Source organism: Ciconia boyciana, chromosome 5, assembly GCF_034638445.1.
Source record: "Ciconia boyciana chromosome 5, ASM3463844v1, whole genome shotgun sequence".
In the NCBI taxonomy this organism is placed as follows: domain Eukaryota; kingdom Metazoa; phylum Chordata; class Aves; order Ciconiiformes; family Ciconiidae; genus Ciconia; species Ciconia boyciana.
Window position 1 is genome coordinate 2,856,499 of NC_132938.1, and position 27,400 is coordinate 2,883,898.

Genomic DNA, 27,400 nt, shown 5'->3' on the forward strand with positions numbered 1-27,400 from the left:
GGAATGAATAGGGCTTTCGTATTTTGGAATGCTTGTAAGATTTCATGAACATTCACTCTCTAAATTTAAATCATTACTGCATTAATGAAGGGACTGAAGTCAAATACTGCATATTAGTCATACCACTGCTAAAATCATAGTTCTAGTTTTGCCTGTTATATGTCTGAAGAACTACACTTTCTAAAATCAGGATGTCTCTCTCTTACCTTCCAAGTTAGTATGTGACAAATAACTGAAAGTAATCTTGAGAGCATTTTAAAACTGCCTAGTTCTGTAAGGTTCCTGCTTTATCAGCGTGACACCGTCTTTTTATTGATTCTCTGATATTTTTTTTTTATGAATTTGAATGCAACACTTACCTGTGGTCATCTTCCTTTTTTTATTCTGCTTTAGTGAGATGTTACTGATATTTCCTTTTCCACTTACCAGTTTTTTTTACAAATGCAGATGAAGGGACTGTCTGCCACTTACATATCCTGAGCTTCCCAAATTCCCCATCTGTTCCTCATCTTCTGACCATAAGCTTACTTAATGTCAGATACAAATTACTGCAGAACCATATGCAGATTTAAAAATTGAAAATTAAATCTGTCCAAGTGTTCATTTTGGAAGTTTTATGGGACTCATGAGGTCTGAGTTATGAGTGATCTCAGAACAGTGTACTTCCTTAGGTTAAAAGCAGATAGTGCAGGGCTCCAGTCCTTTTCCCTCTCCTGCCTCTTCTCTCTCCAAAAACACCCCCAAAACCCCCAAACAAACAAAAAACTCCCCACTCAAAAAAGACCCCGTAAACCCCAGCAGAAAGTCCTTATCTTTTAAAAGATGTTTATTTTCTTGTACTTATGGCTTCATTGGGCAGGTTGTAATAGTATATTGCATAGTGAAATGTAACCTACATTGTTTTAAAGTAATTGGGGTTCATTCAGTACAATCTGTGACTTTTGTTTCTCTGGTGTAACGCTTGCCTTACTAAGTAATGTTGAATATTTTTCTTCTAGGATTTAATGATTTTTGAACACCAGTGGACCAACTTTTTTGCTAACTTTGATACTGAAATTCCCTTCATTCTGGAACTATCAGAATCTCAGGCGGGGGAGGTATGCCTGCTTCAGTAATCCTTTTAAATGCTAGGGTCATCCATGCAGAAGTAATAAGTATTCAGCATTGTTCTTTGGTTTTGGTTTTTTTTCTTTTTTTTCTTTTTTTTTTCCTCCCTACCCCATCTCACCTTTCCTGTTTGAGGAGTGGAAACCTATTGTTTTTTTTAAGTTCACCACCCACCTTACCTATCCATGGTATGATGGCTTAGGACTGCCTGGTGTAATTCAATTGAGTGTTTGTTCACTGAGAATTGAGCTTAGTTGATTTACGTCTGCACAACAGATCCCTGTTTGTAGGTAGATTGATTTTCATTTTGGTGGAAGCTCTGGTATGTGCATTTCCTAACAAGTTGAGGTTGCACATATCAAATCTCAAACATAACTGATGGTAACTTACAGCACAGGTGAAAATAGCACAGTACTTTCTGGTAGTGGCTGTTGCTTTTTAAGCATACATGAGACTTGATGGTGTTTGGGTTTGTTTATGGAGGTTGGAAGTAGTTTTTGAGGGTTCAGGAGTTTACTCTGAGAGGGATAATTCAGGTTTGTTCTTAATGATAGTGAAGTTATATCACGCTTTCTGTTCATTTACTTGTTAATCAGATGGTTTTTTTTAATTAATTCTTCACAGCCTTTCAGAAGTTATTTCAGTCACGGAATGATCTCAAGCCATATAACAGATAACAGGTATTACTCATTATTCCCTGTGAAATTGTGGTGTCACTAGTACCTCAATGTTATTTCCATATCTCTGATACCGTAATGCTTATAATTCCTTTTGGGACCATCTCAGTATATCACATCTCATCTTTGCATATTTAAAAAAAACATGCAAAGGCACTTCTGAGAAGGATAAGCCGAATTTTCATGGGGTTTAATGCTGTAGTTATCACATATACAATGTCAATATGTTTGAAACCATACACCTTGAGCATTCTAATATGATCAATTTCTTCATGGTCAGATATCTAAACAAACTTGTGAACTTATTACACAGGACAGCTATGTTTGAAAATGTTGGTCCTATTTATATGATACTCAAAAACAATTAAAATAGGAAGGTTGAAGACATCGGTGCACTTTTGCGAGTCACAACATGCACAAGACCAATGCTTAAAGCAAGGCAGTTAAACCCCCAAATCTTAGCCAATATAAGCTGGGCAATACAGGTCAGCTGCATTGTATTTCAGCACAGAATTTTAACTGAGAGAGGAAGGTTGCTTTGTCATATGTTGTAAAACCAAGCGTTCTGCTGTTTTGAGCTAAATAAAGGTTGCTTAGATACTTGAATGTCTCTACAGATTCTTCTTTATTTGGAATTAAACAGTGGAGTTCAATGTCCTTTATTGTTTTCAGCATCCTATGTTGTTTGCATTTAAATAACAAAAAGAAAAACCTTGACCTCTCCAGTTGAGTCTTGGGCCCAAAGCCAGAAATAAAACCAAAATAGTTTTGTTTAATTCCAGTATAGTCATTTCAGGGTTTTTCAAGGTGGTAAATCTTAAACTAGTCAGCTTTTCAAGGCAATTTACTTCAAAAAAGAGGAGGAAAAAGCCCCTTCTAATAGCATTTGGGAAACAGCCTTGAGATATGTTCTTGTATATGAAAGAAATTATAGTCTTGTTCATTCTAGTAGTTTTTTTCTTTGGAACCTGGTCTTTTCAATGGGAAGCTTTCTGCAGCTGTAGTAAATTTTTTTTTGTCCTACTCTTTTAGTGAGAAATTCAATAGTTGGTCCATCAGACTTGAAAGCTTTGATTTTAATTTATTGTTTGTCAAGTATTTTGGTGGTGATACCTTCTTTTCTCCTCAGCCCTAGCCGGCAGCCCTTTGTTCTGTTTGGTAGCCACTCAACTAAGGAAAACTTGAACTCTGGTAACTTTAATTTTCCATCAGAAGGACATCTTGTTCGAAACACTGGCCTTGGTGGAAGCACTGCTAAGCATATGGTAAGGCTTTTAAGTAGTTATCTGATATTTTGAAGCAGTGTATATTTTCTTTTTCTTCATATACTTTTTTTTTGCCCTTAAAATGCTTACCTTCCATGAGTTAAGTACCCAATTCTTCTAAACATATAAAAACATATGTTACCTTAACAGTCAGTTTAAGGAACAAATTTTGTTTTTCTTTCTCTTTCCAAGTCAAACTATACTGGATGTTTAATCAGGGACTGCTGAATGAGTTAAAATATTTTTTTCCCCTGTAAAAAGACAACTTTTTGAACACTTGTGTTTCTGTAAATGTTTGGGGTGGGGGAGAGGGAAATGCTGTTTGTAAGGATGTTTGTCCTAGCCGTAAAGTGAAAATCTTTCTGATGTTAGCATAGAATGTATTTAACTCTGACACACAGATTTTAATCAGAATTGTTTAGCCATTTCTTAAAAAGAAATGGTAAGGCACTTTTTTTGATAATGACTTTGTGAATAGACGCAGGATACTTATGTGTATCCAAATTTCAGTGTATGCTTCAGCAACTGAACAGTTCATGAAACTGAAAATCTTTCTGGTGTTCCAGGAATGTTAAGATCAAGTTGTAAGATTAACTTGTTTCCATTTTCAAGTAAAAGCTTAGTTTTAAAACATATGATGAGGTCGATGGCTTGTTGCACTGCCGCGCAGGGGACGTAACTGGGGAAGCGACCCCAGGGAATTCAGATCCTCTGGCTGGCTGGGCTGGGTGCATCAAGAAGGTAACTCGCAGCGAAGGAAGAGAGGTAGCGTGAAGATTGCATTGTGTAGTTCTCCCTGCTAGCCGATTTCCGTGGGCTCTGGGAGTGTCCGTCAGTTGTGCGAGTCCAGAGTCTGTGCTGCTGAGGAGATGGATGTGGTTGAGTACAGGTCATCGTGGAGTGAACGTATGATTGAGGGAATGAGTTTATGATCTTGTCATGACAACATTTCATGCGTAGTTGCCTTAGGGATGGATGGACGTGGGTATTCTGGACACATTGCATGTGTCAAAAGCCTGAGAAAGGATTGTTTTAGCATCCTGGTGAAACCTCATCTTCCACTTGCTGTTCTGTCTAACCCTATTTCTGTAAAAACACTTCCAATTTTGTTTTTTCTCCCCTTGTTAACATTCCCATTAAGACCATTTGGTATCTTTCAAAATGCAAGTACAATTTTATTCTGATGTACTTGCTCCATCTGTTGTCCTCAGATTCTGATGTTTTTCTTAAAAAGGTGGTTTATTTACAGGTACAGGTGATACTGTTTTAATAGGGTGTCATGAAAATAGTAAATAAGATCAAGTGCAAGCATAGTTATGGGAACCTGACACACTTTCCTCTTCATGAAAAGAGCAGTTGACATAGGAAATTGAAAACACATGCTTTAACGCGTATGGAATTCAGAGCTCATCTCCTTTCCAAAGTCTTTCAACCATTCAGGTCAAGTCAAAAGTGAAATATACCTTTGAAAACGTAAGTTGCTTTTTTAAAATCCAGTTAAGTCTGTGTTGTACGCTTCCTGTAGTATGTCAGTGGTTAGAAGACTAAAGGGGAACTTAACTTATTGTTAATTATTGCACCAATTTTTTTTTACTAAGGTCTTTTTGTATCTCATTAATACTGACAACTAGGTAGTGCAGTGTGTATCTCCAAAGGGACCTCTGGCTTGTTCAAGGACCTATTTTTTTGGAACTACTCACATTCCTTTCCTGGGTAAGCATATTAAAAATACTAAGCAGTAATTTAAGGCAGTTACTCTCTTTGATATCAAAGTTATTATCTTTAATAGTTGGACTTGATGAACTTAAAGTTCTTTTCCAACCTAAACGATTCTATGTTTGTATAAAATTTGTAGCCATTAAAAGATGGCTTTGATTCCTTTATGAGCATTAGGCCATGGAGTGGTAGATACTGTGTAGTTCTGTAGCCAGTGCATGAAATCATAGCAGAACATTGTTCCATTGCACATCCTACCCTCATGTGCAAAAATCTGTCAGATATTTGCAAAGAATGATTCAAAGGTCAAGAAGTGTATTTGTGTTTGCGTCGGAATGCAGTGTGAAGGTAGAGAGCACCTGCGTGTGCAGGCCTTTTACGAGTACTAGATAAACATTTACGTCCATGTTCCATACAGGTTGATAGAAAAACAGTCCCCAAAAATACAGTAATTCAAAGTGGTAGTTGTCAAATAAGCCTTTTTATAAATTTTATTTTACAAAATAATTGAGGATTTTTAAAAAGATAGAGAAAATTCTTTGACTTTTATCCTTTATCCTCTGGTTTGGGTCCAATATAGTGTGTTATAATAGCTGTCTTCCCTAATAAAAACAAGCCATGTGAAATTTTTAAACCCAATTTTCTTACCCATTTTAAATGGCTGCATGAGTCCATGGATAAAGTCCATCTCCTTAGGGTTACTATACATCTTGAAACCATATCCAGCTCACAAAATATCTGAAGAGAAGATGGTTGGAAGCTTGCAAAAAGCTAGCATATTGTTGCTCTAGTTGTGCTTTTTCCTGGGCATCCAGGAATGGCCACTTTGGGAGACAAGATACAGCGTGAGAGGGATCTTTGTTCTGACCCGATGCAGCTGTTTTTAGGGGATGCAGGTCTTAGTCTTGGCCGTAGTATGTACTGGCTGTACTGATACAAGTTAACCTGTGCTTTGCTCTTTTTTAAATCTGCAAACAAACTGCAGTTATATAAAATACTAGATAAATATCATGTAAGAGATGCAGCAGAAATGTTATGCCCAAGAAGTTCTGTGTAAAGGCTTCTGAAAGTGCTTAAAACAAACATTTTTGGTTTTAATACAGGAAATGACAACGAGATGCACAAGCAAGCTGAACAAGTGTAAGCTGCCAACTTTTTATTATTCCTTAACTCTTCACTCTTTCTACCTTGTGGCAGTAGGTAAAAACCGCTTTTAGTCAGCAGTGGCTGTTGGCATTTGCAGAGCTATGTTTTTATTTAGAATAACATGAATGTGAGAGGGTTTCAAAGGCAAATTGCTGATTGAGGGTTTCAGTGAGCAAACTAGGAATTGTTAGTGTGACATCCCTTCTGCTGTACAGCAAAATATGAAAGGAAATATTAGTAAATTTTGCTTAAATTTTAATAAAACTTTTTTTATCTTCACACTTTTTTGAATCGCTTTAAAATGTACTTCATATACACTGAGGGGGAAAGTATCTATAACTGAAGGGGAGCATGTTCCACAGATAGAAGTAAAAGTAATTTTTAGACTAGTTTAATTAAGCTAAACAATGTGTAAGATTTATAATGGTTAGTGAAAATATCAACAGGGAACACTCAAACTTGCAAAGAAATTTCACTATGTTAAAGGATAGATAAAAGTTAACTTCTGAATTTTTTTGTTAGTAAGCTACAAAGCTTCCGCACATCTTGACCTTCACAAAATAAGACTTATCCATGTTGATGTCCACTTCTCTGCATGTCGTAGATACCTGTCAAGTTTTAAGAACGTGGTAGATAATCTGCTTTGGAACTGCTCTCAATCTTGACAGACCAGACCTTTCCTTAGAGATTTTGTCCTCCTTGCTAGTTAGGATAATTTTAGGAGCCTGTTCTTGCTTCTGCAGAGGAGCAGTTTGCAAGCCGGCACGACATGTTAGCGAGATTAAAGATGTGTCAGAGGGAGCTGGTAGCGGTGACCTTTCGTGCTAAGTACCATTGACTTTTTGGTAACTGTGATATGGTTCTCAAAGACATAAAAGTGAAGTTACTTGACTGAGCAGCAGGTTTTCTTTTTTTTTTTTTATAGCGAAGTTAACTTCAACAGGTAATTTTGCTTACATATATGTTCTGCTCAAACATATATAATATTTCTTTTAGAAGTAGGACAAGGCTTTGTACTAAATACAGTTCTGACCAAGATGGCTAGAGAAGTTCTAAGCAAAGCAGGGGTCAGTTGATAGAGGCAGTATTTTTTATGAGAATATCTTTTTCTTGGAAGTGTCCCTGTATTGGATCAAATGATCTAGTTTCAACAACAGCAGCAAAATTAGCTTTTCCAGCAAACCTGACCTCATGATTTTGGAATTAGTTTGCAGTTGAGTTCTGTAACTGGTTCTTATATTTGTCAATGTTTTCTAACGAAATAAAAAGTGGGAAAATATTTCATAAAAAATATTCAGTACAAATTTGGCTGTATTTAGGAAGCAGAATTGCAACCTAGAGTACAGATTGGCTGGAGTGCATAAACTGACTGTGTAACTTTAAGTATCCCTGGGCTAAACTTTGTAATTTTTTTTTTTTTTAAGAAAATACCATTTTCTGTTTTGCACTGTTAGTGTTAAAATTTCAAAATGGGAAGAAGAGTAAGGTAACTATAGCATATTAATGTAAAGCACAGCCCGCTGTGAGGTGTTTTCTTGCAAATATATATGTGAATTTGAGTGAAAATAGGAATGGTTACAGAGTTAGGAAGAATTATACACATTTCCTGTAACGAGTATGTACTGAAAACAGAAGTTAAATGCATGTGTTAGTACATGAATTTACTACTTTTTGAGGTTTCTTCTATGTAAGAAGCTTCGATTTTAAAATCTCTTACTGCTATTGGGGACGAAGTTCAAAGACAAGCATTGGTGCATTTTGAGGTTCCTCCACGTTGGGCCATGTTTGGGAGCTTCAGATGCTTTTTTCCATCATTCAGGAATGCTTTGCGTATGGCTTAAATGCTGTATCCTTCTCTTTCCTCCCCCCCTTCCCTCCCATAGCATCTAGCAGTTGCAGAGGAGTAATGAGAGGAGTTACAGTTTGGGGAAGTAGGACTGTGTTGTCGATCTACTTATCGCTTTGTTCCAATTTAGCTGGAAGACAGAGGCTGATGTTTCTTAGTTTTCCTAGTTGGGCACAGGTGTGTTTTTTCAATAGTTCTGGAGCTATAAATATGTCAGTAGCTTCAAGTCGCTTCTGGCTTCACCTAACCTTTGTTTATTTCTGTACAATTTTTTCAAATGCCTTTTAAGAAGAAAATCGGACTAAGCTGTCATGTAGATGTGCTCAAAAGGTTGTGGTGACTGGTTTGTTTTAGTGTTTTTTTTTTTTTTGCTTGACGCGCTCCGGAACAAGTCAGTCTCTGAAGTCAGTTCACTCTGTTTTCCAGTTTTGCTTTTGCAGAGCATGGGGCTACCATTCTATTCTTGTTGGAATATTTAGGATGTGATCCTCAACACAACTGCAATGAAAGTCAACAATAAAACATTTTTTTTTTTTTCTTGACTGATGGGAGCAGGGGTACATTTGTGCCAAGAGGTTTTTTCCCCAAGATATTCTGTAATTTGAGCAATTTACTTGCTCTGATTTATTTTTTTAAACTGAAAGGTTAAGTATAAACCTATTTCTACGCTTATTTGAACATGGACCCCTGCCACATAAGGGAGTTGTGTTATGAGAGGGAGAAAAACATGGATCTTTAAACAGAGGAGGAAGAAAACTCTATCTGTCTAGTAAATGTTCTGTTTGTATTTCTCTTCAGTACGCTGTTGTCGCAAATATATACTGCTGTTGTAGAGGCTGTGCTTGCTGGCATTGAGTGCTATGCTAAAACTTCCACTGAATCCAAGGTAAATGAAGCACCGATTCTGTACCCTGTAATTGTTGATTTGGATTGCTTGCAATATAAGATTACATGCAAACCAAAATGAATAAACAAAAAAAAAACCTGAGTCAACTGCATAACATTAATGAAGTTAATACCGTGGCCTCCAACCAGTCTCTCTGAATTCTGTTTAAAAAAGAGAAATTTCAGAGTATATCTAATCTTATCCATCTACAGTTGTTTTTCCATCCTTCATGAATTTTCCTAACTTTGTAGTAAGGAAAATCGGATATGTGAAAGAACAAATTTTAGCCTGGTGCATCAGTGTGTTATTGTCTAGTGTATGGTCTCTTGTTTATCTTGTGGGTGCTCCTGTAGTTGCTGGGATTTGGAAGTATGGGAAAAGATATTTTATTCTCAATTTCCTTTTTTCAGGCAAAGGAGGTAGCAGAGCAGATGCTCATGTCTGTGTTAGATACCCTTCATTTAACACAACTTAAAACTGCATTACGGTATGTATTTTTAAATACTTATTGATTGATGTATTGGCTTCTTTTGGGAAAAAATATGTCAAATGTTAATTTTAATCTGAACTTGCATGACTGCCAAATTCCAAGACTTCATAATGCATTCAGCCTTTAAAAATCATTATAATTATTTGATTTTTCTTTTCCTGCTTTTTTTAATCACTTCAGCAGTTATTTTGCTTTAAATGTATTATTGCTTATTTTTTACATGTAGAAGAAGTATAAAACACATTTTTTCACAAGTACCATTTCTGTTCTACAGCTCCAAAATCGCTTTTCAAATTCAGGCTGTGAATAATCATGGCAGGTTTGTATCACTGTCTTACACTTCTTGTTATTAATTAGTGTTTTTAATACAGTAATAAGTGTTGGGTTTTTTTTTTCTTGTCTTGGAACTTCTGAGAAAACATTGCATTTGATTATTTCATACAAGATGTACTAAATGCTGTTGCGTATGAGACAGTTTAATTATTTCATATCTGTAATTCTGTGGAATCTTAAAAACATTTTAAAAAAAGGTAAAACAACTGGGCAGACCAGTTTTATTGACTGTTAATGAGTAGAAGCAGCATGAGCCCACTAAGACTTTCCTTTTAAAATTGTGCTTTTAACTTAGTTGATATCACAAGCTTGGGCTTTTTTAATCCCCATGCTGTCTAATTGACTGAAATAGCCTACACAAATAAGAGTTTATTTTAAAATTAAATAGCTTTTTTGGCTCCTATGAAGTCACCCAAAACGATCTAACCTTTAAATATTTAATTATCATTATTGTTCTAGAATTACTCCATTAGATAATGAGGATAGCCTGAGTTTGATTAAAACGGTAAGTAAGCTGTTCAGTATTCTCATTATACATTTTATTAGAAAATAGAGCTTGAGTGGCTTTTCTTTATGGGGCATGCTGAGATATTTATCGATGTGAATACAAATGTAAGGGGAGAGGTGAGATAGATTTCAGATGCTGAAATCAAGGTAAGATTTTTAACATGAAGTCAGACAGTGGAATTTGGAATAAAACATTAACATAGAGTTATGATCTCAGACTTTCCACCACAATATAGAAGCAGTGTTTTAGGAGATTTAAAACATATGTATTTTGCAGCTTCAATTGAAATGTTTCAAGTTCTGCTTTCTCTTCCTTTCTGTCCAACTGTTTGATTGCTGTAGGTGTCTATGATGGTATTTGACATTCCAGACTTGCTCACAGGAAGAGGATGCTTGGGATCTGTTGTCTTTTCAGAGTCCTTTCTAACATCACAGATACAAGTAAAAGAAAAAGGTAACTATTTTAAATTCTAACACCAATGTTGTCATTCTGTTAGGTTTGGTGTGATGGAAGAGCAAAAAGGCTTCTGATGGATGTTATTACTATTACCATTATGGTTTTAAGCCTTTAGGTTAAAAGACCCGAATGTTTTAGCTTGCTAGTAACGAGTATCTTAAGTGTCAAGTTTCTCTAATCTCACTGAAAGGACTTCGGGTTTTATGGCTGCTTTGTGATATAGCAGGGCTGAGGTTTAAAAAATTCAAGTGTAATAGTACCCTTCCTAAATTTTCTTCAATCTTAGTGAATGTTCTCTATTGTATGAGGAAATTCGAACAGCTCTCTTCCATTGCTTTTGTAACAGTCATTTTATAATATATGTTTTAATTTCAGTTGCTATTTGTTTGGAAGAGATGAAACAAAACTGAAAAAGGATATGATTTTTAGGAAGGCTTGTTTTTGGAACAGTCTTACATTTAAAATACAGGATACTGAGTAATTTCCATAACTTTAGACAAGTGCATATTTTCCAGATTGTTTACATCTGACAAAGAGAGATAGTTATTGAGGTTGTCTGAGCAATATTTATGAACTCTTGTATCCAGAGAGGCTGTGGGTTTTTAACCATGGGAGTTGGAACACTTTTGGTGGGGAGGAGAGCAAAGGAAGAAGCCATATACTAAGACCAGAATAAAAGCAGGGTTTCTTTGGTATTGTATAGCAGCTCTGTGTATGTTACAACACAAGAAGACTGGCTAGTCCGCTGTGAAAGCTTCACTTAAACACTAATAAGTCCTTAAAATAATGAGGAAATTTTAATTTTTCCTAAAGAAATTTCAGTAAGTTACTTTTACGACTTGAACAGTCTGAAGTATATGGATGGTGGTATACTACTTTGCTTTCCATTTACTTCCCTGCAGATGGCAGCATTAATTCAGAAACCAGCCACATAATACTGACTGCAGCTATCCCCAGATACGCTTCTTGGCTGGTTAGTACACAAAAACTTACTTGAGTTTTTTCTATACATACGGATTCACAAATGAAAACTTGTTATAAAAGTATGGATGTATGAGGAAAAAGTATGGAACTTGGGCACTGAAGCAGAATATTAAGATATTAATACTATTCTGATTTTTGAATTTGGACATGAAGTGAAAAACTAGTAAGTGGAAACAGGCTGATGCTTCCATTCATAAGACAAGTTTTAAATTATTTAATTTTCACCACTTCAGTTTTTTACCTGTGTAAGGCCTGGGTGTTTTTCAAGTACACAGTGTGACTTTCGAAAATTCTGTTTATTGTGGGGCACTTTAGATCACTTACATGTCTGCCCCAACAGAAAGAAAGGCCTATTTCCAGACCTCGAACGTACTACACTGTGTTAGAGGTATAATTCCAATGAATGTTATGAAGTTGGGCAACATTATGCCCTTTGGCAATCCATACTTCTTAAACACTTTAACAGTAATAAAAAATCTTATTTTTAAGATCGTATTTGTGACTATACAATATCATTTTCATCTAGAAAACAATTTAATTGGGAGTATGCCTTTGAATGTGTTTCAAGGAACTATTTCAGTCCCGTGGTAACACAGTATTGAAGAGCACAAAGCTGTCTTTGAAGCACTCTGGTCTCCCGACTATATCTGTCTGTGGTACCTAAGGTTCTTGTCTGCCTTGAATCTTCTTTAATGCTTTTTATTTAATGTTTGGGGTTTTTAAAATTTTTTAAATGTTTTTATTTATTTAATGACTTGCTTTATCTACTAACAATACAAATGGAAACTGTTTCTGTCTACAGGTTGAAGATAGTGATGTGAAACTGTCTGAAAAGGCACAGCATATATTAAAGGTAAAAATAGACATTTTTGTTAAACTATATAAGTTACACTTTCAAGAACCAATATTCAAAAAATCTTAGCTGCTAGTAAAACTGACTTATGTTTGTTATTCCTCTTGAATAGACTTGCCTGTTCTACCCTGTCTCTTTCAGACTTTGACCTACAAAAAAAATACATTGTGTGTAAAAGTTTGAGGTTTTCTTTCTTTCAAAGAATGACAAAACCCAAGAGCAAAAAGAGTTCTAATAAAGCTACGATTTCATAGAAGTCTCACTAAGTATTACCCATGGAGCTCACGTGTTTCAAAAAAACTCGCAAGACTCAATGCCACTCTACATGCAACTTTCTTTTAACTTAATCAGCATGCTAAATGTCTAAAGGAAAACACTTTAAGCACTATAAAAAAAAAAAAAAGAATTTGGGATCTGGGAACATCTTAAACCACATGAGTTTCACATTTGTGGTTTAATTTGTGGTTACCAGAAATCTTCATTACAAATAGATTTATTTTCCTGTAATATACTTTTAGTTCAGTAGATTGACAATCTAAAACCAAAAAGCTATGCCTTGTGGTTGTGACAATAACTTGTAATTTAATAGCCGCTGGCAAAACCAAAAGCGGGGGGAAGTGCTTTTAAAAATTATACTCTTGACATGCTGTCTTTCACTAGTTCTTCTGTATCAATGCAGTTTAAAATTCACTTAAAAGTTCTGACAGATGCTGTTTAAGAAAAATCTTTTTTTTCTTGAAGCAAAAGCATGGGAAAATATTCTTGCCTGAATCACAGTCCTTGATGCAGTCTGTGATATTACTGTTTGTTTTTCCGGTTTAGGAAGACAAATCTTTTCTGGGCACTTTACTTACTGGAGGTGATGGAGCGTATATTTGTTCTAGCAATCCCCAGGCCATGCCTGCAGAAGGTGAGATGTGTTTTTTCAATTACTGATAGAGTTGGTGCACTTTTTTTTTTTTAAAAAAAAAACAAACATGAGAGATATGCACAGTTTCTGGGATTTACATGTCTGGTGAGCATACCTATATGTTGTGGTTTAACCCCAGCCGGCAACTAAGCCCCACCCAGCCACTTGCTCACTCCCCCCCAGTGGATGGGGGAGAGAATCAGAAGAGTAAAAGGGTGAAAACTCATGGGTTGAGATACAGACAGTTTAATAGGGAAAGCAAAAGCTGTGGATGCTATCAAAGCAAAACAAGGAATTCATTCACTCCTTCCCATGGGCAAGCAGGTGTTCAGCCATCTCCAGGAAAGCAGGGCTCCATCATGCGTAATGGTTACTTGACACCATCATTACGAACGTCCTCCCCTTCCTTCTTCTTCCCCAGCTTTATACGCTGAGCATGACGTCCTATGGTATGGAATAGCCCTTTGGGCAGTTGGAGTCAGGTGTCCCGGCTGTGTCCCCTCCCAACTCCTTGTGCCCCCCCAGCCTCCTTGCTGGCAGGGCAGTATGAGAAGCTGGAAAGTTCTTGATTTAGTTCTTGTAAGCCCTGCTCAGCAACAGCTAAAACATCAGTGTGTTATCAACATTATTCTCAGCACAAATCCAAAACATAGCCCCATAATAGCTACTATGAAGAAAATTAACTCTATCCCAGCCAAAACCAGCACACTATGCCATCATCTTAAGCTTTCTTTCCATTTGCCTTTTCAACTTTCTTTTGTTAAACTCCATGTTTTACTTTTTTGTCCCCAAGCTCTGCTTGAAACTTCTAGTCCTAGAAGAGGGATTCCTGTCAGAGCCATAGGCTTGCTTTTGAGGCAAACGGGACTTGCCTTACATGATCGAGAATGAGTCTTTGAAGACGTGGGAGATGGCTTTCTCCCATAGTTAAAGTTCAAAAGCATGCACGAACTGGCTTCTTCTGTCCTTAATGGATGGTGTGCCATGTTTTCTGCTTCTTCTGTACCTATATGAACATTAGGTTGGAAAAATTGGGCATTACAGTAGTGGCAGTATGCCATGGGCTCTCAGCTCAGGAAGTGAAGGCAAATAGTACCTTTTGGGCAACGTGGTATGCTGTCTGTGATGTAGGAGGGGATTGGTATGATTTGCTTCTAGATTTATTTACAGCCTTGTGTCCTTTGCTCCTACCAAAGCCGCCTCCTGGAGCTGACATGCTGTTCCAGTTTTTTTCATTGTCATTTTCACTCAGGAACTTCAGTGTTTATTTGCACAGGTGCTCACCGTATTACCGAAGGATGCTCGATCTTGGTCCTTTTCAGATTCAATCAAGTTACTGCTTTCTGACATGAGATTACTAGTAACAGTCTTAGATCATTCCTCTTCTTTGGGTACCTTTTTCTTCAAGAACTTAAGTAACATGAATATCCCAATACTGCGACTAAAGACAATGTGGGAGGACTGTTGGGAGGGGTTTCCCTCACTCCACAGCCTTGTGTTAATGTGCCTTGCTTTGCCTTGAGAAAACTCACAGAAGAATAAATAGAAGTTGATGAATCAAAACATGTTTCTTAAGGCACATTATTTTTATATTCCGCTGTCCAGAGAGGGTACTGGTGTCACGGTATTGATGTACAACAGAAGATAAATAATATCTGACATCTAAGTGCTTAGAATAAGCTGATGCTCTTTAGGGGAAAATCTTTAGCTTTATTGCTTTTATAGTTATGCAAAGAGACTATTGAGGATAAATAATGATGTACAAGGCAATTAAATAGTGACTTTCACATAGCAGAATTTACCTTTGCTCTAATTGAACAGATTTTAAAGAAAGAAAGTTAATGCAGAATAACTTATTTAGCTATTTTGCAATACAGTGCTGTGGGCACAGGTTCACTCAGTAAATAGCTAAGAAAAAGAATGGTGAATTTTTTCTTTTTTTGTGGCTTTGTGGAAACTGGCTGTGTCTGCCCCAGTGGAGCAATTTTACTTTTTCCCTTTTTTAGGGAGATTCATGATGTTAAATATTTTGATAACTCTTGGGATGGAGAGTTTTAAGTAGGTGGTATAAGGACTATTATGTAACACTTCCAACGAGCGAGATATTTTCTTAGGTGTCAAGTGCAAATGAACTTGATCTCGTTCCCTTTCACGTACGCTGCAAGACAGTTTGCTGTGCTCTAATTTGGGCTCTACTGAGGTTGCAGTTATGTAGTCTGGCAAGATGAGGTGAAAAAAGGTGCTGTCAAACAGGTGCTCATCTTCCCTCTCTGTCACTTGTGTCTTACTATAATAAGGTATACATTCATGACTAAAATGCATCAAAAATTTTCAAGCTGTTAAACCTTTTCCTTAGTATGCTAATACAAGTGCTGTGTTATGGATTTTTGTAGGATGAACTTATCTGAGTCAATCAATCTTGCCAATTAAACTCTCTCTTTGTGATTAATCAGTTCTGGAAAATATACAAGTAGTGTATCAAGTTGTTCTTGATACAATTCACTGACTTCCATGTTAAAGGAAGCCGTTTTAGTTTGGATTAATTAATACTCTTTTTGGCTTGCTTTTCTGTTACAAAAGAATTAGCATCTCTGACTTTTCTTTCCCCATTGGCACGTTCTCTCTGAAGTGTGGTATTCTGTGAGATTTGACAGAAATGTACTTGAAGTATTGTATTTTGCAGTTTTGTTCCTCGACCACTCAATAGAAGGCACATACCTGTGCTGTGCCTTGGATTTTGTGAGCACTGGAAGCATCAGCAATGAACATCTTATATATGTAAACTAGTAAACCTCCACATTTATGTAATTACATATGGCTTTGTCTCCATTCTAATTGCTCTGAATTTTTTTTGGCTTTAAAAAAAAAGGCCCCAGAATATTTATGATAAGTGGGTTCCAGGGGATAAGATTAAGTCAAATGCAATCATAGTCGTGATTCCTGCCCTTGATAGTGAGATCCAGTAAAGATCGAATGGTTGTGCTTTGAATGCTGTCTAGATACTATGCCAAATCTTTACTCAAATGTACTGCATGTTAAATACGACAAAATTCTGCAAGAACAGAGATTTCTTCCTCAACAAGAAGAGGCATTTGTCACGTGGTGCTGAAATACTGACATATACCTAATACAATTTTTTTTTCTTTCAAACTCTAGGCAAATTGTACTTCTTTTCAGATGGCATTCTCTTTTCTGATCCCCACCGTGGCAGCATTTCCATTTCAAAGAACCATATGAGTTCCATTTCTCTCTATGATGGGGTGAGTATTTTGTTTGTTCCTACTGTCATAAACTTTTTATCAATTTTTAACAGTACTTCTGTAGGGTACCAGTACAAAGTTTCGATTTCAGTTGCAGTTTTACAAGTGCGTGTGCAAAACTAATAACTGATGCAAATCTCTACACTTTTGGTATTGGTTAGCTTAACCAGTTACTGATTAGCTAAACTGTAGGGAGGAGAGAATTTTGTATTAGACTGGGTTATCAATGTGGTTTTAATAGTGTGGAAAATTGCTTTTTATTAAAAGAAAAATTGTGGAACGTTGCATTTATAAAATATCTAGCAGTCTTAAGTGATGGATAGAGAAAAGGTCAAGGCATTGCGAAGTCATATGGTGTATTGGAGGGTGAAATGCTGCCTTCTCTTCAAAATATATTTAACCTTCAGTCAAATGTTCATGGCAGCGTACTACTTATCTCTGGAGAGGTCATGAGCAGCGTCTGTCTACTGTCATAGAGCGTTGTGTAACTGACAGGGTGAAGGGGGAGTGGCTGCTTCATGTTTCGCAAGCTGAGAAGCGAGAAGGAAAGGCATGTTGCATGTAATTACACATAGTCTGAGTAATTACAGTAAAAGACACAACGTTACACGTAGACTTTTGCCATTCCTGTGAACAACCTATATTACTTCACTTCGCCAACCTGCCATGCTAATAGTTTGGTCTTCTGGCTAGTGGGAATTCAGAGTTAGGTTAGTGATGGAAACTCAGCTTCTTTTTTTTTTCCTCTTCAATGCAGACACGCTGTGTTAACTATCACTTTTTCAGAACGGAAAAGAGGTTATTTTGGTTGGTTATTGTTTCCTAAGCACTGAAAAAAAAAAAAAATCTCGTTTCCTTTAGTTTCTTTTTTCTTCAGGTACAGCATTGCACATTTGTTTAGTGACCTCCAGAAAGCATTGTGTTGCTATGATTTCATCATATAATGGAGGAAATCAGTAAAATACAATAAAAATGTGTGATTCAATTGAGATGAAAACACAACAGTGAAAGAGAAATTTACCTTAGCTGCCTTTTCTTGTATATCATATTGATTGCTCCTTGGTAGTTTAAGAAGCTATTTTAAGACTGACCTTCCTTCTATTGTTTGATTCAAGACACTCACTTTCATAAAACTAGCTATTTGTAGGACCTGGCTATCATTCTTGAACTGATGCCAGATTTTTGTGTAAAGCTAAACCTTGACAGAAAGCATTTTATTGTTCAACTGACTTGGCATAATACAAGGGTGGAGAGCTTAAAATGTTAAGAAGTGACAGGAGAAGAAGGGTAATTGTTAGTATGCTTTTTCCGACAGTTATTGCAACAACAATATTGATGGAAAAGAAAGGATAATTTAATGCTAGGATTAAAGTAAAAGATACAAAGACTTTAAGTATGCAAAGTACAGTTTCTTAGCAGCTCTATCACCATGTCTGCTAGATGCTTGTCTTTTTTAACTTGAAAATGTCTGCACTTCTGCCTCCAATCTGTGCTACAGGCTTCTTTTATTCTGAGAAGCTGGGCACCTGGCTGCCACCTAAGCTCCTGAAGTCCTTGAGGCTCATAGACATCGAGTGCATAGAGGACAGGGTAGATTCCTCACAAAACTGTACTGCGAAGGTCTGAACAGAAACCGTCCCAATCTTAGCAGAGTCAAACGTGAATCTCCCATCTCGTAAGGCTGCACTGTTCTAGCTTAGTACCAGTTGTCCTGGGAGTAAAGGACAACCCAACAGGCTACACTGCCACCCAGTCTCCAAACTCCTAGGTTTATTTCTTTTTCTCCTGTAGCTGTTCAGTGTCTCAGTAAACTGTATCAAGGCATCTTTGAGCTTAAGATGCTATGTGCTTGGTTTTAAGGTCTTATTTAAGACCAAAGCTTGTAAGTACCTGAATCCAGCATTTATTTTGGCCATTAAGCAAGTGAACAAATATTACTAAGTAATACTTAAATTTCACAATAACATTAACATCTTGGTAAAACTTTGAACTGGATTCTTTTAACCTAATGTCCGTGGGGGTTATTGCTGTTTCTTTTCAGCTTTTTTCAATTTGTGAAACTCTAAACATTTTCCAGGAGCAGGAGCATATTCTGTTGGACACTTCACATGCAGACTGCAGCATGTATGAGTTGGCCTTTTAATCACTTCTCATGAAATCTGTAAGCTATCCTGCAGAATCCAGGATCTGTGGACCAAAATGTTCCAAAAGCCATTTTCTCTTAAGAGAAATTGTTCTCTCTTAGGAGAATATTTCTGGGTGTTCTTCAGTAACCTCAATGACTTTGAGAGGATTACTTTTGTAATTAATCCCTCAGTCAGCAAAGGGTAGAGATTCTGTTTGCAAATGTCTCTGAATTGATACCGATTCTTATGTAAGTGTTCCCTAACCTGAGCTTTTTCTTCTTGAAAATTAGTAAGTAGAGTTCTTTGCTCACTTTTCCTGTTGAAAGGGAGATGGATGCTACTCAATTTCTGATTTGAACCCGAAGTAATGGAATCCCCATTTTCCAGGGACGTTTCACGCTGCTGAATTGTACTTTTTTTTCTAATACTTTGATGTGAAAAAAGTTACAAATCAAAGCTTGAGCATAAAACACTTCAGCATCCTGCAAAGTTGTACATAAATGCCTATCTTGAAATCCAGAAAACCAAGGGTCAGTGGTGTTTTATTAGAACAAAAATTGGACAACCTGAGTTCAGTGCTTCTGAGGGAGATCGATCTTGAGGGCTTCAGCTTCCTGTTGGTGAAGACATAATTCAGGTGAAGAAGCAACAGATTTAGTAGAACTTGTGCTCATTAAAGAATCCGAGGGAAACAGGACACTTCCAACATGCAAGTGACCTGCACTTTAAAATGCAGGCCTGATAGTTGTATCTCGTTACAGCGTGGTTCCTTTCAGGTCAGAAACTCAAGAGCATGGTATTAAAAAATGTTTGCAATAGCACCATGCCATCCTTCTAATCTTTTTAGCTGACATGTAATTCATTCTTCCGGGGTATCTGTGTCAGAGGAGATGTGTGGGTATAGATGAAGGTGGCTTTGTTGTGAAGCATTAACAGAGGAAAGGGCTAGAGGTATAGTTTTTGCTGGAGGGAAAAGAGTAGATATTAAAATGCAAGCTTTTCTTTTCGAGACAAGACAAAGCTTAGGTGCTTAGAACAATCTCAGATGCTTTCTTTAAAACTTATGATATCTCTAATAGCTGCAAAGTAGAAACTGAGGAGTACTGTAAGTGGCTGCAGTTGATCCTTCTGCTCCATACCTGTGCTATGCAAGCTAATGAATGTTCAGATCTTTATGCATGCCTAGCTATCACTGTAGTAGTTCTCTTCTGAGCTCTGCTATTTAATGTATGAAGCCTTTTTTTCACTTTCAGTAACTGTTAATTATAATTTGTGCTGTTTTTCCCTTTCTAGGATTCAACCAGTGTTGTTGCTGCTGTCTTCATAGACATCAAAAGTTCCTTGCTTGCTCATCTACCAATTGAATTCCATACCCGAGACAACTTTTTGATGATTGCACTTTTCCCCAAAACAAAGATTTATAAAGCTTTTTATTCACAGGTAAAGTAAAAAAAGATTGGTTTGGGTGGGGGAAAACCCACACAATTATTCCTTGGGTTTCAGATGAGAGGCAAGGGTGAATTTGTTGATGTCTGTCTTAACTGATTAAAATTGGAAAGAAAGGGTTTATTTCTCACTTAGTTGAACCACTAAAGCTTGTCACCTGATAAGTAAATACAGGAAATATTAAAGTTCAAGGTCTTTCTTGCGTCAGTCTTCACAAGCAAAACTTTTTCCTATATCTCAGTGAACAAGCACAGTTTAGAAAGGAGAAAGGGCAGTTAATACTGGGCGAGCATCAAGTTAAGAAATATATTGAAAACCTCCTCTATGAAGCTGGATGAGATTCACGGAGGGTATTGAGAGAGACGGCTGATGTGATTTTTGAGGCTGCTTATCTTTTACATAAAATCAGGGTGTTGAAGTAGGAAGGGCTGTTACAGATAACTTTTTCAGTAGTGGCAGATAATGTAACAAAGGGCAGTAACCATGGATTGCAGCTTTGAAGATTCAGACTGAATGTTAGTAGGAGGTTGGTGCAGTGACTGGAACAGGTCACCCAGACAGTGAATCTCCACCTTATGAAGATTTTGAAAACTTGGCTGGACAAGGTCATGGCTGAGCTGATCTGTACTGCCAGCAATAGGCCTGCTTTGAGCAGGAGGTGGGTCTGGAGACCTCCAGAGGCTCTCTTCCAACCAGAAACTCTTATTCTCTGTGTGACCTAAGGTGTCTGCCTTGCAGACTCGAGATTGTCATGGCCCTGTAGACCTTGCCAGTCCTTCCCAGGAGCATTATTGCTCCTGATCTTAGGAACTTGCACGTGTGAGAAACTTTAACTTATGTATGCGTTTCTAGTGATTGTGTTGCTTGTTAAGTTTAACGCTCACCATGTGCTTTCATTTTGTCTTCTGAAGCCAGTGAGTGCTCTAAAAGCTTGTTTTTTAGTAGTTGCATTTGAAATGTAGCACTGGTATATAATTGGCTACAGCAATTGTATGCAGTGGCAGAGGTTCTATTGTCTTTTTTTTGTGGTTAGACACATTTGGATCGTGATCCTTAGGGAAGTTTTGTTAAAGTCTTTAAGTATCCCATATGGCGTTGTATTATTCTCTAAGTAGATTGGCTTCATGCATTGTAATGCAGAGGCTTTTTAATAAACAAAACTTTATAACAATAGCACTTTTGAGGAAATGAGCCTGGAGATTTTAGGACTTCACAAGGGTTTTAGTATGCGATCATAACACTGGACTGGAAAAGACCACCTAGCTCAGTGAGTAGTCCCCACTGGTAATATTAATGTTACCGTAAAATCTCTCCTCCTTTTATCTTAAGTGTTTAGATTACTCCCACTGTTCCACTATGTGAGTAGTTGGGAATATTTTGTTTGTTTGATTTTAGAATTTTCAGCATGTTTTATTAGGTCTACTTTTATATCTCTCTTTTCTTTTACTCTACCAGCAGACGTTATTGAGGTATTCAGAAATTTTGGACCTATTCTTTCTGGCTTATTTGGCCTAATAAAATAAAATCAGATCCTTTTTAAATCTATGCTTATAAAAAGTTCTCTTTTCCTCTGATTGTTGTAATGCTTTTCTTTTGATCTGTTTTTTGGCTGTAGATATCCAAACTGTGTGTAGTATCTGAGATGTTTCTTGTACAGAGGTGATAATAGTTCTCTGTTCTGAAAATGTTCAGAGGTACCCTTGGTTTGCCTTTACTTTTCACTGCTGCCTTGAATTAATAGATGTGCTCATTTTTTGAGGAACTCCTTCAGGTTCTTTCTCCTTTGCTACCCCCCATACTCCAGCTGATTCTAGAAATGTTTGTGTGCTCATTCTTGCTTTCATACTTACCTTCCTCCTATTTTTCTTTCTCTTTCTTCCATTCTTACAGTTAGATCTGGTTTTGCTATGAAGCATCTCAATGCTGTGTAGACTGTCTCCCAACTTAGTTCCCCAAAATGCTGTCAGTTCACTTCAGTCTATGCCAAATTAATTGCAAAAGGTGTCACGGGGCATTTCCTAAGCAACTGTGCCGGTGAATGTCCCCAGCCTTCGGCTACTTGTTTTTGGTGCTATTTATTCCGGTCCTCCTTTGAGTTAGCTTTTTGCCAAACAGTTCTATACTGAGCTTCAGTTTCTGCAGTTTAACAGTTTCTCATCTGGCACCGTACCAGTTGCTTTGCTCAAGTTCAAGTAGATGAAACATGTCTTTTGTCTTGAAGATGTTATCTCATGAATGAAAACTACTCATAAGATCAAGTGTACCTGATTGTGTAAGCCATGGAAACATATTATTGTATTTTGTTAGTATTTGCCTGCAGGTATTTATTGATTTCCTCCAAAATTTTTTCTGAAAGTCTGCATGCCATTGAAGTCGCACAGTTGTAATATTCATTCTACAGACCGGTAGTTACAAAGATTCACTAAAATGTAGGTACTAGTTTTACTCTTCTACAGTCCTATGGCATGATACCTTGCTTACTGGACCTATGCTTTAATTATTCCAAGCCTCCTTGAAATAGGGAATGGCAATTACCCGTTCCTCCAGATCTGAGTGTATTAAATTCCTTGTAACAGACAGTGGCAAGGTTTTGAGCACACAGAACTGGAATCTGGTTTGCAGATCCTGCGAAGACAGGACAGTACCTGTCGTATCCTCACTGTAATTGGTGGTGGAGGAAAATTTGCTTAGGCTTTGGGATGTGTTGATTTCTCTGGTTTTCTTCACCTTCTCCAATGCCATAGCAGCTCTTTTTTTTAAAAGTTCATTAAGTTATTTAAAAAGGACCGATTTATTTCCTTTGAGTTCTGTCTCAGTCTGACTTGCATTTTCAGTTTACCCCTAGCCCTTTGCCTTCTAAAGAATACGATTTTCTGTTGACCAGTCCTTCTTTCCATTCCTTGTAGGCATTTTCCTTAGTCTCTTATATGTGTTTTGAAGTGGTTATTTGTTTGGTCGCATGGATCCTTCTGCACAAGCAATATTGTCTTTGTTAATATCAAAAGTTTATTTTATTTTGATGTTTTTTATCTCAATACCCTTGTGTTTAGGATGCCGGTTTGTTAATGGAAAGCAGTCTTTCCCCCCTCAGTTGTTTTGTCTTGCAGCAAATTATTGTGAAAAATGACAATGGCTGTTGCCTTTACTTATTAAAAGAAGGGAAATACCGAACACTTAAATGACTGTGTGATTCATCTGAATCTGATTTCTAGGTTCAGAGTGCCATTCATATTAATGTGACTTGGCTAGAGCAATAGGATGCGAGCCAAAACACTGTTCCCTAGAGAAATGAAGGGCTCCCTTTTCTTTTGTGAAGGAACAGAGTTTTACTTAAATTTTTAGAAACGATTGCTGCGATCTTACTTCATGAAAATTACAATACTACTTAAATTATATTAATAATTATTAAGACATATTAATTCAGTTCCTGCTGTACTGCAGTTGGACTGTAAATACCTAGCATATGCTATAATTGAAAGATACACGTGAATGTTACTGTTACTTTGGTGGGTAAACTTTTTTCCTAGGAGTTTTTCCCAGCTATGAAGATGGGGGGAAAACTAGACCATTTCAGTGAAGTTACTTCTTAAAGCTGTTCCAGTCTAGCCAAAGAGAAGCTTACAAAATCTGGTTTGTGGAGACTTCTTCCATATTTTGAATTCTTGCAGCAAACCCAGTATTGTGAAATATTTAATGGCTAGTTAAAATGCATGTATTTTTTTAGGTGAACAAAAACAATTCCTAAACAAATTCAAAACAAATTTTGCAAAATAGTGATGCTTATGCATGGGTCTGGTTTGTTCCAGGTTTTCTCTTCGTGGCAAAACCAGACAAACTCAGGATTATCTTTAAGGGTTGTCCAGGAAGAATTCTTGTCTGTGGAACAAAAGAGACTGTAAGTTCATGCCACTTACTCCAGTGTAATTATACATTAACTGTGTGCTACAATCAGAAAAACACCGTCACTCACTGAAGATTTTGATAATGATTCAAAAAGGAATTGTTGCATTCTTAGTGCAACACTCGCTTTATTTTTTTTTTACTAGTTAATACGTAGCCATCTGGTTTAAAGAAGATAAATTTTTAGGTTTCTTTTTTAACTAACCAATTAATTGATTTGCTTGTTTTAGGCATTCCAGTGTTCAGAAGCTATTTAATGCATTGACTTTTCCTTCTGGGGAAAGATGCAGGGAGCTGAAAATATCTGCTGCCCTTCCAGAATTAGAGAGGTAGGAAATTATTTTTGTTTTCAAGGGATCTGTTTTGTCAGAAATAATACAAAAATATGTTGGTATATGTAATACTCTTCTAAAAATTGCTTATTTAATAACTCTGTCTTCACTCTAGATATTCTGAGATGAATTATTTCCTCTCTAGGAAGCCTCTGTTTGACCTTTCAACAATCTTATTTTAGTAGCTTCCCAAATATTTATATGAATGAATTCTTTTGGTCTTGATTGTAAGAAAATAAAACTTTTATTTTTTTGAAAGGTTTGTGCAACATTTTACTGTCAGCAGCGTCAGTCACGAGCCAATAATGAGAGCACATCTTCCTATTTTATTGCGACAGTCAGAACTCATTCCTGATAGCAGAGCAGAAACTGATAAGGTAAGGAAGCAACCCAACAATACTTCCTATCCCTAGTATAGAATATTTAGCAAATATTCTGTCTGTCATTAGTTCTGTTGCAGGCAATGCAGTAAAGTACTGATGTATGTTTAACCATGCTCTCTGCTGCTGCCTCCTCCAATACCACCAGTTCACGCTGAACTTGCTTCAACTCAGTTTCTTAGAATAAATTGCTCTGCCCTATTTTCCTGATTACGTTACTTACATTTTTTTTTAATTTAAACAATCTTTTGGAAGATAATGGCTAATGGCCCTTCAGCCTGATAAAATAGAGGCAGAAAATGAGGCATAGATCTTCAAGTGAACAGTTTTTCTCTAATGTCCAGAGAGAGTTAGCCCTAAAGCAGTAGCTTGTTTTTATGAATTGCTGAATAATTTAACTGAATTGTTCTCTGGAACATAAAAGTCCTTTAAATAGCATAGAGGTAGCACATGATATTTAACATTTGCTGATATTATCTGTAGAACACTCAGTTCTCTATAGGGGCAATAACAATTGTCAAACTTAAGGAGGGCTTTAAATAGCATTTTTCAGGGAAAATATTTCCTTGTAACTTTCCAGCATTTGAAATCTGCTGTAAGCAAGAAGGTCAAAGCAGCAGGAATATAGTCTTTCTCTTTGAATATTGCGGTGGTGGCAGCCTTATTTCCTGGGATCTAGTTCAGAGACCATACTGACACTTAAATTATTAATTAATAAACCTTTATTAATGTTTTAAAATCTGATTTTAAGGTTAGTTTAAGTGTTTTTGTGTATGTCTTAAAAAAAAAAAGAAATCTTTCTATAATTTTCATACCAAATTCTATAAAACACACGAACTTAGTACCTCTGATTTTTCTGACTTACTTCTCTATATCTATTATCATGAATACTCATTTTCTGTGAGCATCCGAAAGTGATTTTGAGGATAGGATACAAATAGTCTGCAGATGAGTATCTTCAAATATCATGTAGAAACTGGAAGAGGTAATTTGTCTGTTAGTAACAGGATAATATGCAGTGTGATGGCTGATTACCAGTGACATAATTTAAGTGCAGCGCAGAACAGAGAGTTGTTTTAGTTGTGTTTCCTCCAGAGCTCATTTGCTTGCTTCTGTAGCATGCTCCAGTATATAGTGTAGAACTATATCTATATACTTTAGAGATATTCTCTGACTTCTTACCAGTGTTTCTTCGCTATGATCCCTCTCTAAATACCACAAGAAATACACATAATGGAAACAGAGGTGCTTTATGCGGAAAAGCTGTTGGTATGTTAGAGCTGTTATTGTGCAACCTCTTGCCAATCCTACTCAAAATGCAGCTATGCTGGAATAAATTTTGTGTATAGCATGCTCGGTTCAGTATCAGAAACCTAGAGTTGCTCTTTGGGTTTGACAAGACTGTTTGACATACACCATCGCTCTTTGAACCATTTCCCTCAAATACTGTTCTGTGTATTTGAATGTACCCTTTTCATCGTAGGAAGCATAACCTATTTGGTCTCTTGCAGTGTTTTGTCTGACATTTGCATTAATACTTCCACTGCAGACTAGATTTTGGTGTAAAGGTTTTGATAATACTGTTTGCTGTATTTGTTAATTATCCTTTCACTGTATTTAAGGTGTGAAAACCAAGAGAAAATGCATCTTTCTAAAATGATGCGTATCTGAGTAATTGCGTAAACACAATTACAGTTCTACACTGTCTTGCTGTTTCTGTGGTTAGTGTCACTTAATTTTGGGTTAGACTTAAGATTTGATCAAGATAGAGAGCCTTATGTGTGTGCAATTGTTGTAGCTCATTTCTAGTGTTCAAGTTGCCCCCCTTCTTATCTGTTCCCTGTGTTTTAGGTGGTTATCACCATTATAACTGGTCTTCCGGGATGTCGCTGCAGTGATCTGTGCGCTTTTCTTGTAACTTTTAGCAAGGAGCACGGAAGGTTTGTATACTTCTGGTTTTACAGGCCAAAACAGTGGTTATACTAATCATCAAAGAACTACTCAGTGTGAAGGAAATGAAGCTATCAATGTTTCACTTTTTTTTTTTAATATCCCAGTTTCTAATCTGTAAACAGATATGTTATAAGAATAAATTCAGTAAATATTATGAGGCACCTTAACTAGTTCTATGTAGCACACTGTAGGGTAGGGTATATTACTTCAGTTCTATTACTTCAGGTCAGGTATCTCATTTAACTGTGTTATGCCAAGTAGATTTGCCCTTAGATTTTAGACATTTAGACAAGAAAAATAGCACAGGAGATTTCTTTGTTGATATTCCATATTAAGAATACAACAGGTATCACTGTGGATATATGACGTGTGTCTGGAACTATCACTGACGCTACCAGCAGTTAAGAATAATCTTAGAAGGGCCAAATGAATCCTGCCTTTAGCAAGTATGGAAGTCGTTGCAACTTGAAGGAAACGGGTGAAGAGCTTCCATTTATTGACTTGTGGTAGTGAGTCTAACTTGCATTTTTCTTGGAGAAAAGACTGTACTAACAGTCCTTGCTGCAGCATTGTTTTAAATCTGGCCTGGTTTCTATTTTACAGTAGCAGGAGATATATTCAGGACATCTCTTGTATGGCAATAAGATAGATCTACTGCAGGAATTTGCCGTTCTGTGTGTTGATACAGCTTCTGGAAAATCAAAAAAAGAAATTCTTATCCTTTTAAATCTTACAGCCAAACACCTTAGCATTTAATCTTAGTAATGTGCTGGACTGGTTTTTTGTATTACTTTTAACTCAGTGTTTTGATATTAGCAAGTTGATT

General features: G+C 36.7%; 1 protein-coding gene across 3 annotated transcripts in view; it reads left to right on the plus strand.

Moving 5' to 3' along the window:
- DNAAF9 (dynein axonemal assembly factor 9) overlaps positions 1–27,400 on the plus strand; it is an 80,031-nt gene that overhangs the window by 28,711 nt on the left and 23,920 nt on the right. For all 3 annotated transcript variants that reach the window (XM_072861233.1, XM_072861235.1, XM_072861234.1), the window contains 19 exons: positions 999–1,097; positions 1,732–1,787; positions 2,914–3,049; positions 4,681–4,762; positions 5,869–5,905; positions 8,556–8,643; positions 9,054–9,130; positions 9,408–9,452; positions 9,926–9,971; positions 10,316–10,427; positions 11,333–11,403; positions 12,217–12,267; positions 13,090–13,177; positions 16,334–16,437; positions 19,857–20,003; positions 23,816–23,904; positions 24,140–24,238; positions 24,501–24,618; positions 26,473–26,561. In XM_072861233.1, coding sequence (XP_072717334.1) covers positions 999–1,097; positions 1,732–1,787; positions 2,914–3,049; positions 4,681–4,762; positions 5,869–5,905; positions 8,556–8,643; positions 9,054–9,130; positions 9,408–9,452; positions 9,926–9,971; positions 10,316–10,427; positions 11,333–11,403; positions 12,217–12,267; positions 13,090–13,177; positions 16,334–16,437; positions 19,857–20,003; positions 23,816–23,904; positions 24,140–24,238; positions 24,501–24,618; positions 26,473–26,561 — 1,634 coding nt within the window. The remainder of the gene's footprint in view (positions 1–998; positions 1,098–1,731; positions 1,788–2,913; positions 3,050–4,680; positions 4,763–5,868; positions 5,906–8,555; positions 8,644–9,053; positions 9,131–9,407; positions 9,453–9,925; positions 9,972–10,315; positions 10,428–11,332; positions 11,404–12,216; positions 12,268–13,089; positions 13,178–16,333; positions 16,438–19,856; positions 20,004–23,815; positions 23,905–24,139; positions 24,239–24,500; positions 24,619–26,472; positions 26,562–27,400) is intronic.